Source organism: Nelusetta ayraudi, unplaced genomic scaffold, assembly GCF_046127955.1.
Source record: "Nelusetta ayraudi isolate G7.1 ecotype Tasmania unplaced genomic scaffold, CSIRO-AGI_Nayr_v1 ptg000039l, whole genome shotgun sequence".
NCBI classification, from domain to species: domain Eukaryota; kingdom Metazoa; phylum Chordata; class Actinopteri; order Tetraodontiformes; family Monacanthidae; genus Nelusetta; species Nelusetta ayraudi.
Genome location: NW_027466089.1, coordinates 644,279 through 660,351, shown reverse-complemented (window position 1 = coordinate 660,351; position 16,073 = coordinate 644,279). Strand labels below are relative to the sequence as shown.

The following is a 16,073-nucleotide window of genomic DNA, read 5'->3' as shown; positions in this document are numbered from 1 at the left end:
GCTGGGCTGCGTGCGTTTCACGCATTTTTCCCCCTTCTTTTTGAAAGTCTTCCAGCTCGACCCAGCTGTGAATCGCCAGGTCGGTTGGGCTGCGTTGGCTGGTCGGTGGTGATTCGCAGCTAGCCGTTTGGAAAGGAGGCGCTAACCTATAGGGAAAAAAACATACAAAATGGAGAACCACAGCGAGCCAGCCCCTCATGGACCATCTGTGTACAACTTACAGCTCTGCCTGCTGGCCGTGTTGGGTAACTGCAGCTTGTTATGTTCGGCTAATTCAACCTTTGTAATGCTGTAATAAGCTTTTATAAGCTATAAAGCATTTTATACTGTCGGGCGAACGTTATACACGATACGCACTTGCGTATGCTGTGGTGATAATTTGCCACGCAGTTTGAAAAGTCACTACAAGTGCACAAAAGCACGAGAACTAAGCCAATTAGCGACAGCTCTAGGGGACTGCGTGCAGATAAATAAATAATAAATCAGGACGTCCATGCGGCAGCCCCATGGGGTGCCACTGTCTTGCAGCTGTTTATAATGGACCTCTCTCCATTCAAAGAGTCACGTCTGAGGTCAGTGGAAGAAATAGTGAATGGATGAGGATGCGGTAACGATCATCTGAGTAGGGGTGCTTTGCTGAGGGAGGCTTTAATTTATACGGGTGGAAAAACACTTAGGAGGTAGCCTGTAGCCATAGATTTGCCATTAAAGCTTTTATGGTCAGTGTTAGCTGGCATTATCAACTAATAAGTAGTGCCGCCATTGGCATAAAATAATATGGTCTGATTCAGTTATCCTAGAGATGCAATTGACCATAAACATATCAATGATAGATTTTTTTTTTATTGACATACTATTGTAAATCTGAAGCAAGTGACTGGGTGCGTAGGTTTACGCCTCTGCAAGATTAAACGTTTATCATTTCGCATTGCAATAAATGGAAGAATCTTTGACCCTATCTACAATTGGAGTTGTTGTATTGGTCAGGTTGCAAAACGACAGCCGCAGTGTTTGTGTTAATCATTGAAATAATAAAGGCATGAGAAATGATTGCTCTCAGGCATTTAATTAAATCTTAGTCAATGTGACTGAATGTTTATTCAACAACGCATGAGATAAATACTAAATACAAAACACTGAGAAAACAATTCCTTGTTATTCTTTGCTGTACCACCTCTTAGGTCTCAAGAGTACACTCAATGTCAGTGTAATGGCTGCATTGTTCCATTAATGGAGAATTATTAACCAGGAAATTGGTAGGTCTTCACCTTAGTGTTGGTCTTAAGCAGTTAAAAAAACATGTTTTGTCAGTGCGATTAGTTGATAAAGTGTAATTAACTTTGCTTTTTGATTCACAATGCACTGTGGCACTGTTGCTCCGTTTTATGGTTGAATCAGAAAACTGAAAAATACATTTGGTTTTTTAGGATTTGCCGGCTCTGTCTTTCATGTGGAAATGTGAGGAGCTTAAAAGTGCCCGAGAGGAAGGGAAATGAGGTAAGGCAGCCAATTACCTTGTGCAGCAGGTTATTCATTTTGTTGAGAGGTTGGGGCCTGTATTATGTCTGTCTTACTTTTAAAAAGCAGCACAACAGTTATAGAAAGGCTAACTATCAAACATAACCAAACTACAGTCTTTGCTACATGATATATATTTAATCGTGTGAACCTTTGAGATTTTAGTTTTAAATTGCCACATAACGTGTCAAGCTTTGAAATACCACACGGCTGTATTTTGAAGTGATTATTATCAAAAGCATGAAAATTCCTGTTTTGAAATTATTGTAGGCTTTGCGAGCCCTAAATCACAGACTTTCCTATTCCACACTCTGCCGGGACTCACATTGTCTTACAATATTAATGCTGAAGTTGCATGAAATTCAACCCCTTCCAAAAGATAGAATCTAACCTGGGAGTAGCTCTGCACACGAACAGGAAGAAGGGCGAAGGCAGGAGGCAGGCAAATTGTCTCTAATGGGAAGATGAGTGAGATGAATATGAAACAGGGTGCTTAGTCCTTATGGGAGCAAGAAATAAATAAAAAAAACAACTTCCCAATTATGAGGCAGAGAACAAACTTGTAGTTCTGATAGAGGTCCAACACATCGAAAAACAGAATGCACCGCTGTGGATCAATCTAGATTATCATCTTCTGTTTTTTTTCCTCTTCCTGTCCATAGAGATGTCTGCCAATTCACACGATTTGCACTGAAACCTTGACAAAACCTTGACAAAAATGACATATGATGTAAGCGGGCAGACATCGGCGGTATTCACGGTGTAGTTCTAAATCCCCCACTGTTTGAATCCCACTCATTCCCCTGTGGCTGCTTAGCAACCCCTCTCCAGCACAATATACTCTGAATTAACAGGGTAAAGCGTGACCGCTGCCTCCTCAAAACCACGAGTCAAGGGTGCTCTCCTGTCATCGACGCCTTCTCTCGGCGCTGCGGCGATGCAAGCTTTGGATTTATCACAGTATGGTCCTCAGAAAACACGTGCCACGCACGCACGCACACACAAACACACACGCGCACGCAGAGACACACAACAAACAAGCTAAAAAGCAAACAAGGGAGATTCATAACAGTCTGGACCAGGATCAGTGCTGCTGCTGCTGCTGCTGCTGCTGGTTTCATGTCAGGTGGACGGTAGAGATTAGAGACATTATACCTCATATAAAAAAAAAATCAAACTGGTTCCCTGGTGTGAAAAAAATAAATCTAGTCCGTCAGACTGTGTTTTGCTCACTTTCGAAACCCACGTTTTCGAGGTAAACGTCGACACGTATGTCTTATATACGCCCGCATGAAGACGTGTGCTCTCAAGCTTTTGAATTAGGGCTGCATCTCGCTTCCTCTAAATTGGATTCCCCAGCCAACAGTACTCGGCCTCTTTGTGGAGTGTGTACCAACGGCTGTATGACAAATTCACTGAGCGGGCGCCGAGCAATAATACGCGAGTCCCAAAGCCCTGTCCCTCTGCTCCACTAATCCAGAATATAAACGGCTGAGTAATGAGACTTTAACTCCCCTCAGTTTTCATATTCCCCTGTAAGAAGCATTCAGTTTGTTGCCCTCGCAGTCATGAAATGGCCCTTGTTCGCAGTGTGAAAAAAATCAAGACGCGGTTCATTTTTTTGACAGCGTACTTTGTCAGCATCATGTGACCATGACATCTGTCCTTGGTGCTGAATTGAGAATCCACGCGGGTCAATCGATGGAGGCGTGGGACCATTTGCATATACAGCCTCAGAGAAAGAAGCGATCCCGGCAGGGGCGGAGCCAGTGGTGGCCACGGCCCTTACACTTCCACACGACAGCACCTCAAGTCATATCTTTGTTGATTGATGCACAGTATCAGTATCATAGTTTTTGTGTATTTCTGACTTGATGATTGGCTGGACTTTGTTCTTGGTGGAAACGAGACACTCAAAGAAGAAATTCAATGTAACCCCAAGATGACCCCAGGACAGTAGCTGATGCGGATACATTATTAATATAAACATTGGTGAAGATATCCTGCTCCTCATGGGAATGGCGATAGGCCAGCTGTTCTAAGGGCACACTGAAAACATTTAATAAATACAAACAACTACAGTAACAATTTGAATAATAAAGCAGTCATGTAGAGATTTCTACTTATTGCCACTCCTGTGTGAGTATAGGATCTCACCCTGGCCACCCCAAGGGATCATTACTGGCTCCACCACTGGATCCCGGTGGTGTTTGACCTGGATGCAAGAAGCGTCCTAAGTGTTTATCAGTGGCTGGAATTGAAAAACATATATAAATGTAAAGAAGGTTCAGGCCAATTTCCCTGGATGGGGAATTGTGTTCACATGTGACTGGCGTCGGCGGACCCTCGGCCCCGGCTCCCATCTCTCACGATAAGCGCGTCAGCAGCCTGAAAGCGTCAAATGTTAATGCGAAAGCCTCAGTGAGGACTGAAGAAGGGATTAACAATCCGCAACGCTGTGTCTGGTGGAACTGCATTAGACCTGAATCCCCCCCAATCTGCCAGATGCACAACGCCCGCAGCCAAATAAGAATTCCGCGCTGGGGGGAGAGCAATTAAAAAAAACATGCATATCCTTGCATATATATGAATGCACCCACATCACTCTGGTTTATCGTCTGCAAATGTCATTTTCCTTTAAGATGATGTAAGACATTACTTCATGGGACGTTTGGGTTTTTTTCTCTCTCCCCTCCCCTCTCTCTCTCTCTCTCTCTCTCTCTCTCTCTCTCTCTCTCTCTCTCTCTCTCTCTCTCTCTCATTCTCTCATTCTCTCTCTCCCTCTCCCTCGCGCGCACAGCTTGGAGCAACATTATCTTAAACCTTCTGCCGGCACGAGCGTTAAGTCGCACTCAGCAGTTTGGAAGCGATGGGTGCGCGCCAGAGCCCCGCGTCCAGCCTCCTCGCTGCTGAGAACATCCTCCGGAGCGGGTTTCAGCAGCAGCAGCAGCAGCAGCAGCAGCATCCCAGCTGCCGGGAGTGAGACTCGGAGGCGGAGGGATGGGATGGGATGCTCGCGCGCTCCCCTGATTGTCACGGACGGATGGTCAATGATGAGGGAGAATTGAGAACTTGAAGGGAGGCGCCAGAGCGAGGAGGCAAGAACTGTTCTCCCGTTCTTCTTCGTCTTGGATCTAGAGGAATTCCGAACCGAGGAGGAGAAGACGGCAGCGTTTCTCTGCAAGTGACTGCAACGAACCCCCTCGCAGTGGATGCGCGTAACATGATCCGCTTCCCTGGTTATGACAATCAATGTTGGTCAGAGAGGAAAAAGGAGGGGAAAGCCATGCGTCATGGGGAGCGCAAATTACGCGCAATGGAGTTGAGGGATCTGTTTTTTTAGGCGCACCTTTGCACAGTTTCTGACGAGATTCTTCACGCGAGGTCTGTAGCTCGAGCCCAAGTCTCTGCCTTTGATGTGTGCGTGTGTGTGAGTGCATCGGCATCACCATGCAGCTGCAACCCCTGCCCTGAACTTCTGAAGCGTTCGAGCTCGTCATTTTTTTTTCTACTCCTGTCTCGATTTCCGGCGAGATTTTTGTTTTTCGGGGGGAAACATGGCGCTGAACGAAAACGGCAAAACGCAGCCTGCCAAAGAGCAAACCCCCCAGTCGGATGTAGTCGAGCTCAACGTAGGAGGACAGGTGTATTACACGCGCCTCGGCACCTTGACCAGCTCCCCGAATTCCTACCTCGGGAAGCTGTTCTCGAACAAGAAGGGCTCCTCGAATGACTTGTCCCGCGACTTCAGAGGGCGTTATTTCATCGACAGGGATGGCTTTTTGTTCCGCTACATTTTGGATTACCTCCGGGACCAGCAGGTCGTCCTGCCCGACCACTTCCCCGAGAGGGGGAGGTTGAAAAGAGAGGCGGAGTACTTCCAGCTGCCGGATCTGGTCAAACTTTTGCAGTCGGATGATTCCAAGGCGCTGTCGGACGACTCGTACTACAGTGATTTCGACGACGCGTCGCTTGGCAGCGACCAGAGGTTTTACCCCTCCTACTCCCTGGACAGAAGGTACGGCTACATCACGGTCGCCTTAAAAGCCGTGTGCGCCGGCGGAGGCAAGGAGAGTCAAAGTGACGCCAAGGCCAAAAAGTTGCCGCGAATCTTCATCAGCAGCAGGATCGGCTTGGCCAAGGAGGTTTTCGGCGACGCCCTGAACGAGAACAGGGATGCGGACCGACCGCCGGACCGCTACACCTGCAGGTTTTACCTCAAGTTCAGGCACCTGGAGAGAGCGTTTGACATGCTGTCCGAGAGCGGCTTCCAAATCGTGGCCTGCAACTCGGCGTTGGCCGCCTCCCCCATCGGTCATTACGCGGACGACAGGGTCTGGTCCAATTACGCACAGTACATCTTCTACCGTGAGTGACGACTTTCCGCCTCAGAATTACAATTAGAGCAGTGATGTGGGAATAAAGCTCCCCGAGGTGATCGGAATGCAAACCACAGTCTGAAACACCAATGACACCCAATATGAATGTGACGAAGCAAAGTGCCCCTCCTTCCCCTCGAGCATGCAGGCAAATCTATTTGGCCTTCCGTTGTGAAAATGTTCCACCTAAATTGTTATTTAAAGTTTTCCCACTGGGAAAGAGGAAGCTGTCTTATCCAGCTGAGATTTTCTTTTGGTTTAAGCATGATTTAGATTGTGTTATAACGCTTATTTAAAAATATATTTTTTTTTCCCCCCACCACATTCAGTCGTTGCCTTCAAACAATTTTCTTGGTCACGGGATATGCAACCAACCACATATTTGGGCCATTCTCCTCAAGGAGGTTGACTCACAGTCCACTTCCCTTCATGTGCATTGTGACTAAACGCGGCTTGTTTCTCAGATTATGAGGGGTCATGAATAATACAGCGCAAAGTGGCAGCAGCAGATTTGAACATGCACATGGAACGTCCTCTCTAAAATTAGCAGCAGTGTACTAAAAGGGAGGCAAGTCTTTTTCTCTCTCTCTTTCTCCCCCCCCCCCCCCCCGTCTCTCTCTACCCTCGACCAATTAGCTGCAAACGCATCTCCATCTACCTTCTGCAGAGAGAGGAGAAGGACCATATGGCCGATTAAAGGAGGGCACGATGCCCCGCTCTTTTTTTTGGCTCCCATTGGTAAAAGCTGGAGAAAAACTCATTTGCTGGGTCAAGGTGTGAGGATCAGGGAGGTGCGCCGAAGAAGACGTAACATATGGTCTGCTAATGATTCACCGATGGCTTTGTTAATGACCGACATCCCAGTCATGTACGATATCTTTTTTTTTCCCAGAGTCATCCAACTTTCTGGAGCGGAACATATGGTGAAGGTGTTCCCTCCTCCGTGAACAGACACCGCCCTAGGACAGATGCGTGGGACAGTGGGGGCGGAGGAGGAGGAGGAGGAGCGGGTGCGAGAGACTCGCAATAAATACGGCACGGAAGCGGAGAGAAGATGCGGAGTAATAAGAGCACGCACAGGGGAGGGGAGTCGGCAAGGAAAGGGAAAGGCGAGGGAGCGGCGGGCGAGCAGATGGAGGGAAGAGGCAGCCGAGCAGGAGGGGGCGACGGAGTAAAAGTTGTATGAGTCCGCGGCCGTGGGGAGGAAGAAGCGAGGCAGAAAGTTGAGGGGGAGGGTGAGGGGACGAGGGCAAAAATAGACTGAAGCAAGTGTCAGCGGGGAAAGTTCACTGGGTCCAGAGGAGGAGGGAGGTGGGCGATAGGGAGGGCGGGGTAGAGACTTGTGCTTTCATTAGGGGAGAGATGATGAGGGGAGGGCGAGAGGGGACACGCAGACACTGAGGACAGGCGTTAGGACACGCAGGCCCGGCCGGCATGATGGATAGACACATCAAAGGCAGACAGGCGTGACAGCGGCCGCTCCCGCCGTGATGCAGCATCCTGCATCCGGCATCCTGCATCCGCTTCTCCTCCCACCCCCCCCACCGCCCAACCCCACCCCAAGTCCAACCACATTGTGAATGTGGGACAGTGGCAGGCCTAGGGGAACTCGTCCTAAACTAAGAATGCATGTAGACAAGTGGCCCTTTGGGGCTGACACGAAACAGCTGTCCTTTTTCCTTCTTTTTTCCTCATTTTTTTGGTTGCTGTTATCGAGATCTTCCAGCGAAACGCATCCGCACAGCTCCCTTTTTACCGCCCTTCCTTCCCGATCACGGCCAAGTGAAACAAGGAGGTTGCGAAAAAAAAAGAAAAAAAGAAACCGCGATCCGCCACGGTAAACAAATTGAGCCCCTTTCTTCCGGCCTGTCAGGTCCTGAACGTCATCCGCGCTGCCCTTCCTTTCAAATGTGCGCGAGCTGTTTCCCACAGGCTTCCACCGCTCCCTCAGACTAGTCTGGGATTGACTTTTAAAAAATGCCCAAACGATATTTATGACTGGACTGCAAAGTATCGTCCGTATGAACAGCCAGGGGAGTCGCCCCCTTCTCGAAGTTAAGACCGTCCTCTGAATGATGATCCCCTCCCTCCCAGTGGGATGTGTGCTTCAGTCCCGACTCATCCTAAAATAAATGATTCTAACATAAAAAAAAAATAAAAAAAAGGGGAGGCCGCTCTCTGCAGGAGTGCGCAGATTTTGAGCATCTATCACCAACTCTGGCTTCAGCACCTCGATTGCCCTGATGAATGAGATGCCTTTGACCAAATGCGAGTCACTCACCCTCTAAATAAACAACCGGGCCTGGGGGGCCTACAGTAAATCATAACTAATAACCAGGATGCAAAAGGGTGGATGTGATTAAGCCTTCTGTAGCAGTATCCACCGTGCGGTCTAATCTGGTGGATCAGGACTCGAGGCTGAAAATCATTGTTAGGCTAATTACATAGAAACACTTGACAAATACGTTTTTTAATGAACATCATAAAGAAAGAAAGAAAAGTTTTATGATGTCAAGTGAAAATATTAGAGTCCTAAAATGTCAAATTAGGGGATACATGCAACATATTGATATGATGCATTTTGATGATGATACATTTTGAAGGAGATTAGGATCAAGTATGTAGTTGTCTATTTGTACATTTGTCTATTTTCTTCATCATCTGACTGTGCAGGGTTTTTTTTTTTCCAAGTGTTGCTCCTTCAAAGTGACTCTCTGTAAGGATGCAGAGGTGTTTGGCAACCCCAGTCTCCCCAGTGCCACTCGTGTCATCCCTCCTGACTTACCCAGTAGACGATTGGCTGACCTAAGTCGCCAAGTTATAATAGGCCTTTGCTGGCCAATCCACCGCGAAGATCGGAAAAATGTCCATCCATCTTTGCTTTTCTCCCCCCCAGCGTATTGCTTTTACTGTGTAAATGTATTGTTGTCCCAATGTTTAGCGTCTCACACCGACATGGACTGAACGCTTCCTACTCTCCCCGAGGCAGTTGGTGAAGCCATTTATCTCCAGGGAGAGAGGAGAGTGTTGGCTAATTAAAAAGCAATCTGTGATCCCAAAATATTTTCTCATTTAGCGTCATCCAGGATGGAAGTGCAATTAAGGGAGATAAACGCTAACCTACTTTAAGGGGCAATTAAAAAATATTCGTCACATTCTAAAATAAGAAAAAGTTGCCCGAAGGGATTAAATAGATAAATATGAGCTGATAAAATTATATAACTTCGACATAAAACATTCAAGCTGCTGTCAAGAGAATTCATATTGTATATATAAAACACCAGGATGCACTTTAAAGCCATGCGGAAAACTTGTTGTTATTGACGTTTTTGTAGCATCAGCCGGTTGTGATGCTAACATTAGAACTATAGGATCAGTGGGAGCGCCAGCAGAGGTCTAACTCGGCAAAATGGGACTCGTGGAGGAGCCGGAGAAAGGGTTTGCTCCAGTTTAGTGTGCTGTTAATATCAGTGCAGCGCCGCCCTGGGCTGCGAGCGCGATGACGAGCGGCTGTAACAGCCTCTGAACAATGGCGGTCACAAGGTGGCGGGGACAGTCGGTGGCGGCGAGGGGCTTGAAAGAGTAATCATTTCCTGTCGTGTAAACGTTGGCAGAGATTGGTTTGTTCCGCGGCTCCTCCAGAGACGGCTCCCGGCCTGAATGGAGTGGCCGGGAATGGGAACGGAAAAGAATAGCGGCTGCTGCGCGGTTAAAGGTCAAACACAAAAGTGTGCGCTATCTGTTCAAGTGGACAATCTGCTCTTTATGGGAATCATCTGATGTTGCTGAGCCAAAAATAAATGTGTGTCTGAATCAGATGTCCATTAAAGCTTCCCAGACTTTATCCTGAAGTATTGGGCAAAAAGTGTTTCCTTTTTTTGTTTCAAATTAATATTTTTTTTATTATTATCTTAAGGCATCTACATTCATTTTCTGCCTTATTACAGCGTCGTAATGAACTTGCGGCAACATATCACATGCATGAGTTGGTAATTTGTCACGATAAATATTTAATACGTTTTTTTTTTTTCCTGCCTCGCCTTCTGTACCTTTTTTAGCACACTCCAGCTCAGTTATAAGTAATAAGGCTGCAACATTCCCACACTGGGACTCGTGATTAAGAACATCAGACTAATCTTGACGAACATACAACTAAATTTCAACATACCCGGTGCTGTCGTACTGTTTTCTAGTTTGTTGGAGTACAGCTTGATCGCTGCCGACTCACAAATGTAACGAACAATGATGAAAAAAAAAAAAAAAGGATTTGATGGATTATCCGCCCTCACCTCCACAATCAAACGTACATTTTTGCTTTCTCCTTGCACCGTGCAGCTCTGAGAGTCCAGGGCCAGAAGGTTTTTACCGACTGACACCCAACACCTTAATGATCACTCCAGAGATGCTTAATGGCTACAGCGGAGGAACTCACATTGCGGTCGAGGCGTTTTGCCAGACTGAGAATATTCCGAAGACAGCCAGATCCTATGTAGTGGTGCTGCAGGAAGTTGCTGGATTTTTCCACCTCGCTTTTGTTCGTTTGAGGCACGTTTGTTCAGGGAGTGTTCACATTTGAGCGCAAGCACGGCGTTCGATCCTCGCGGGTGATGGATGGCTAAAAAGGAGTCTGATTACCGAGCGCATACATGTCACCGGTTGACAGGATGAGGGGGCGGAACCGTGCCCTTCTTCCTCCTCCTCCTCAGCCTCTTCACCTTTTTATCCGCTTCCTGCTGCATCTCCTCTCAAATGGCTTCCGCAGTCAGGGGGGGGGGCGTGGCCAACCCTGCCCCTCCATTTGCACTTTTCTCCAATAGCACGCTTCAGATTTGACATTCTTTCAGCTTCATTTTCTAAATAAATGATGCAGCACATAAATATTTGCTGACGACGGAAATTAGCTCCGAAAATGTTCCCCGGTCGACCCCTTCAGACCTTGAAGGCACCGCGGACGGCCCCCAATGGGCGTGGCCCCAGGGTCAACCCCCCCTTCCCCTCCCACTGGGAGAGGCCGATATGGACATTTCATACATGTCATGCGTCCGAGCCGCTGTCAGGGAGACACTAGGTGGGCCGCCACCCTCTGACTCAACGGTGGGACGGCACCCGGCCTGTCATTAACAATCAGCCAGTGAAGCTGTCAACCCTCCCTGTGGAAAGCAGATCATCTGTGTCGGGCCACCGGTGGTGTCCTTGAATATATAAAGCACGTCGGGAGTCAACGGGTCCCCACCACCACCACCACCACCACCGCAGCCCTGATAATTAGAGCTCTTTCTCATCACCGCCTGTGAAGAAAGGCAGCATGACGGAGCTAATTAATACTGACAAATTCAATTGTATGCAGATATCGGAGTCATTGTTGAAAGCCCCGCGAGAGGACGGCCGCGGCCATTAGTCAGACTGGACACAAACTGCTGAAGTGATACTTTTTGCAGCGAACACGGGGCCCGCGTTGGTGAAATGGATTTCCCCTCACCCCTGCGAGGACGGTCACTGCCTTTGCAAGACAAGCCCTTTTTTTTTTTCTTCCCCCCCCTCTTGCGCTGCAAGGACGTGCCGGCCCAATTTGCGAGCTAACAAGCGTGTAAACCACACTCCTTGTGAGGACGGTGGCAGCTCCTGGATGTGGCAGCAGGAGAACAGAGAGAGAGGCTCCGTCCTCGAAGGCTTTTTTTTTCCAGCCTCCTCAGACGGCGTTAACCCCGATACTTTCAGGTTCTGTAATCAGAGCCGATGCCGTTCCGTTCCGAGCGGCGCTGTGAGCAACAGTAACTGAAGCAATTGGAGATGATTCACGGCACTCTGAGCCCCCCCAGGATCTTCTTGTTGTTTGGCCAAAGAGGCAAATGTGCTTATTTCAGAAATTCGCCGGCGTGCTGCTTTCTCTCTGTCAGCTCCCCATGCTTTGAATGTTAAAATATTACATTTTTTCCCCCTCCAATTTATTTATTTAGTTATGTTGGCCCAGTTTACATCTTTGCAGTCATTCTGGGTTGTAAATCAAACACGCCTTGGGTCACTTAAAGCCAGATTTAAATGAAATGTCATCACGGTCCTCTTGTTATGTGCAAGAACATTGAATTCCTGAATGCTTTCTTGTCCATTAGAATTTTCTTTTCTTCTTTTTTTGGGGGGATCTGAACTTTGAGGGTAGATTACATGGCTGCAGCGTGGGGCTCTGCTGTTAAAGAATTCATCATGAGACACCCTTGATGAGTCAGTTGTTAGACACGGATACAGTTTTATTTTTTAAAGAACGCGTCACGAGCCTCTGACATTTAAATTTGGAGTTTGTCAGAATCCTCTGCCTCCCCTTCTTCCCCTTCCCTCTCCACCAACCTGCCCTACTTTTCCTGCCTCTCTCCAAAACTGCACGACGAGCGAGGAATAATCTGCCAGTTCGGTCGAACGCACCAGGAGCAGCGAAGCTGTGACCTCTCTCAGATATCAGGACAGGCGTCCCTGCTTTCATCAGGGACGGAGGCGAGTCAGAGGATAGCCGGTGCGACACGCCTGCGTGGCTCTGCGCACAACTCGCCTCCCTCGCCCTCTCTCACTCTCGCTCTCGCCCTCGCCCTCTCTCTCTCTCAATCTCTCTGTCTCTCTGTGTTATTTATGAGGGCAGCAGAGCCAGACTCTGGTTGGAAGAGCAGCTCCCGCTCCTGCAATATGATCTCCTGATGAAGAGCACTGACAATCAATGACTTCCCTGAAAAGATACCAGAGCGTATTACGCACTTGTTTAAAATGTACCCGAGGACGAGTGTGTGTTTCCTGACAAGGCTCTCAGCCATTTCCTGCCTGGGCTGGCTCCAGAGGAGTAGATCAGCGTTAAGCGCAGGGGCGAAATGCGCCGTTTTCTGGCCGCAATTTGGCGTCGAGGATTGCGTTGGAAAGTCAATTTTTATACGTTTTTATCTTCTTCTTTTTTTTTTGCCTCGTCACTGAACTGAACACAATTCATTCCGCCCACGTCGCCTGAAATTTTTATGAGACTATTATTGGGGCATCGGCGCCTCCTAAATGGGTCGCCCCTCTGGACTGCAGCATCCATCCATTCAGAAACAATGCTCAGCCTCCGTCCACTTGATCCTCCCAGCTACTGGAGTGCCTGCGCCCGTTTGCCTGGTGTTGCTCATCTGCTGTTTTCAGCCTGATTCATTTTCTGCGGGGGGGTGGAAATTGGCGCACTGATTGGCCTCTTTACTCATGGATTAGCCATTAAAAAGCTGTTAGTGACTCTCCAACTATCAGCTCAATGCAATCGTTGCACCAGCGATAAGGTCATCATTACTGTGTGTGCAGAGAGGTTGAACCCCACCCCCTCGCCACCACCCACTCATGAACTCTGCTTAGTATAAATTAGCGCGCGCACTGCACTGGGAGGAGGTAATGGATGTGTGATTGCGCCCTCAGAAATATCATTTGCTATTTAGTATTTATCACTGCAGTAGGAAAAGCCATTTGCAGGTTCACAGAGTCCGCGCGCAACTGTACATTACTGTTGTTTACGTGGCAGCCGGAGCTGCCTTTGGCGCTTCTAAATAAAGTAAGAGTTCAAGAGATATTTTTGGAAATAAAAGCAGTTTCGGTGTTTTTCTGTTTTTCGTTACTTGAACGCTTTCAGAAGCCGGTGGGCAGCCACACAGTCGCTCGCAGTCTTCCTGGCTCATAATTAGCAGTGTGGGAGGATGTGAGAAGTAGGAGGCGCAATAACAAAGAGAACTGCTAGGGAAAAAAATAATAATTTTTTTCCACTCTCTACCTGGTTCATTTCTCACACCTGCGCAGCCGGCGGGAACATTATTTCCAGCTCCTCCTTGCCTGAATTCACCGGAGTTAAATTGTGTTTTTTCGCTACTACTCTGCCTGCCTCTCCTCCACAAATGTTTCGCCCCTCGAGCTAAAAAGCACACTGTTGACTTACTTGACTGAGCGTTCCGAAAAGCACAACAAAAAAAAAGAAAGAAATAGTATGCCTGCCTCTTAATACCAGGCGCTCGGGTTACACTTCTAATAGGGAAGCGCGAAGGAAAAAGGCAGATTGCGTTGGCTCTGAGACAAACTCGACGCTGGGAAATGGGAAAGGTCTTTCAGCGAGCCGTATTGAAGTGCACCCGGCTCAGGGGTTCTCCTTATCTGTGGAGCCAATACTGCGCAGCCTACGAGCACGCTCTCCAAAATGTCAAAGCCGATATCTCGCGTGTCTGTACATCTGTGCACCTCTAAATACCCCCCACGCACGTCAACACACACACACAGACACACGCAGATACACGCTCGTCTGATATGCTTTATTGATATTTGTCACTGAAACTGCTGCGTAGGCTTTTGCCAGTGTTTGCTTGATGGGTGCAACTGTCTCTTTTGATTACAGCATGTCAGTTGGGATGGTCATGTGCAAAGTGTTTCTGCGTGAACGCAAAACAAACAGGACATTTCTTAAGTCGACTCCATGAGTTTAAAACGACTAACAAAATGTCTTAATGTCCCTATCTGTGTTTTTGATTCAAGGCGGCCCCTCAAGGTGGATGTCCTCTCACTGCGACTGCTGCTGCAAGAGCCACAAAAGCGAGCGCGAGGGCGAGAGCGGCACTTCCTTCAACGAGCTCTCCACTTCCTGTTCCGAGACCCAGTCGGAGGCCAATTCCCCCCAGGGAACGGTCATCTACGGGCCCGTGAGCCGGCGGCCCAACGTCCAGACGCTGGACCGCCCTCTGCCCAAAGGACCTTCCCACATGATGCAGCAGGCAGAGATGCGTCGCAAGACGGACATGCTGCGCGTGAGAACCTTCGGCGTCCGCGACCGAGAGGCGGCCAAGAGGAAAACCAACAAGGAGAAGATGACTCCGGAGCAGGAGATGGAGAAATGCATCCAGGACTTCCGCCGGATCAGGATTCCAGATCGCTTTCCCGAGAGGAAGTACATGTGGCAATCTGAGCTGCTGAGAAAATACCATCTCTAAAAATAAAAAAATAAAAAAAATGAGTGTGAATGAAAAGTAAGATGATCAACTGCACAGGCGAATGGACGACAACTTCTGAGACTCATTGTGTGTTCGGGCAAAAATTACAACAACAAAAAAAAAAATGAAAATAGCTGGCCACTTTTCCAGCCGGCATGACTAGGTGAGCACAAAACATACAAGGCAGTGTGTGTCCTTGATTCGTAGTATGCACAGTGTTGAGTGTGATATGCACATGAGAAAATCAGGTTACCTCTGTTGGGGCGGACATGGCTAACCCTGCTCACTCTGTAGACAGCCCACGAGGACTGGTGGCTATGACATCACAAAGCAACAAAGCAACCTCAGGGGCGACATCATTCCAGTCCATCAACTTTTCACATACTCTATATGTGCAATTGCCCACCATAGCTGTTTAAAAAAAAAAAGAGACAAGAAAAGAAAAGAAAAAAAAACAACGAAACAAAGTGGATGTACCCCAAATGGTGCTGTGAGTTAGCAATGGAATAACACGTAACTCCACTGATAACACAAATACTTATTGTAAGCATCGATAACGGCACTGCATGTCATTTCACGTTAAGCATAATTATGCAATATCCAACAAGAACCTTCAATTCACTATTCTGTGTAGCGGGCGGCGTCAGCGGCGCACCTGGACAGGGTTTGAGTGAGGGGGGAGCACTGCCTGGAGAGCTGTTTGCCATTGTAAAAGTTTCTCGTCCAATGTTGTCATTATGTGTTGGATCGGTGATATTGTGTAGGTAGAGTATATAATGCCAATGGATATTTAACTAATCCTTGATTGTAAGTGTGCAAAAACAACGCTAATAAATGGATTAGAATTGTACTTGCGTAATCGCTCGTGTTCACTCATGTTACACATTTTCCCTCTTGGCAGAGTTTACATTTGTGGTGCACGCTCTACAAAGGATCAACATTCTCAATCAAAGGGAAAAAGAAGTAAAGGGGGATAACAGTATACATTCATTTATATATTTTAAATGTTGGGCTGGTCCAATTTAATATTTTTACTACCCCATTTTATTACTTTAAATACATAAAATCTGCAGTCAGGTTAAGTAAAATTAGTCAACCGGCTAATCGCTAATATTAAATTCTTATACTGCGTGCACACTGCTAAGCACCAATCTCCTTGGAGCTCTCAGCTGATGCAGGAAGTGTAACCTTAAACGGTTTAATATTT

The 16,073-nt window shown here is 47.6% G+C and overlaps 1 protein-coding gene across 2 annotated transcripts; it reads left to right on the top strand.

The window, feature by feature from the left end:
- Window positions 1–116: 116 nt before the first annotated feature.
- Window positions 117–15,716, top strand: kctd16a (potassium channel tetramerization domain containing 16a). Of its 2 annotated transcripts, none has more exons than XM_076032868.1 (4): window positions 117–245; window positions 1,428–1,497; window positions 4,319–5,886; window positions 14,415–15,716. In XM_076032868.1, exons 3-4 carry the CDS (start codon window positions 5,076–5,078, stop codon window positions 14,864–14,866), a joined length of 1,263 nt encoding a protein of 420 aa, XP_075888983.1. In that variant the 5' UTR covers window positions 117–245; window positions 1,428–1,497; window positions 4,319–5,075; the 3' UTR covers window positions 14,867–15,716. The 2 variants fall into 2 exon arrangements, with proteins under 2 accessions (XP_075888983.1, XP_075888984.1); XM_076032869.1 differs by having other exon boundaries at window positions 188–572.
- The last annotated feature ends 357 nt before the right edge of the window (window positions 15,717–16,073 follow it).

What these genes read in the sequence shown, in the direction of transcription:
- kctd16a (XM_076032868.1), top strand. Translation starts at nt 5,076, where the DNA reads ATGGCGCTGAACGAAAACGGCAAAACGCAGCCTGCCAAAGAGCAAACC. An exon ending in CGCACAGTACATCTTCTACC is followed by an intron (nt 5,887 to 14,414) that starts GTGAGTGACGAC and finishes TTTTGATTCAAG; the next exon opens with GCGGCCCCTCAAGGTGGATG.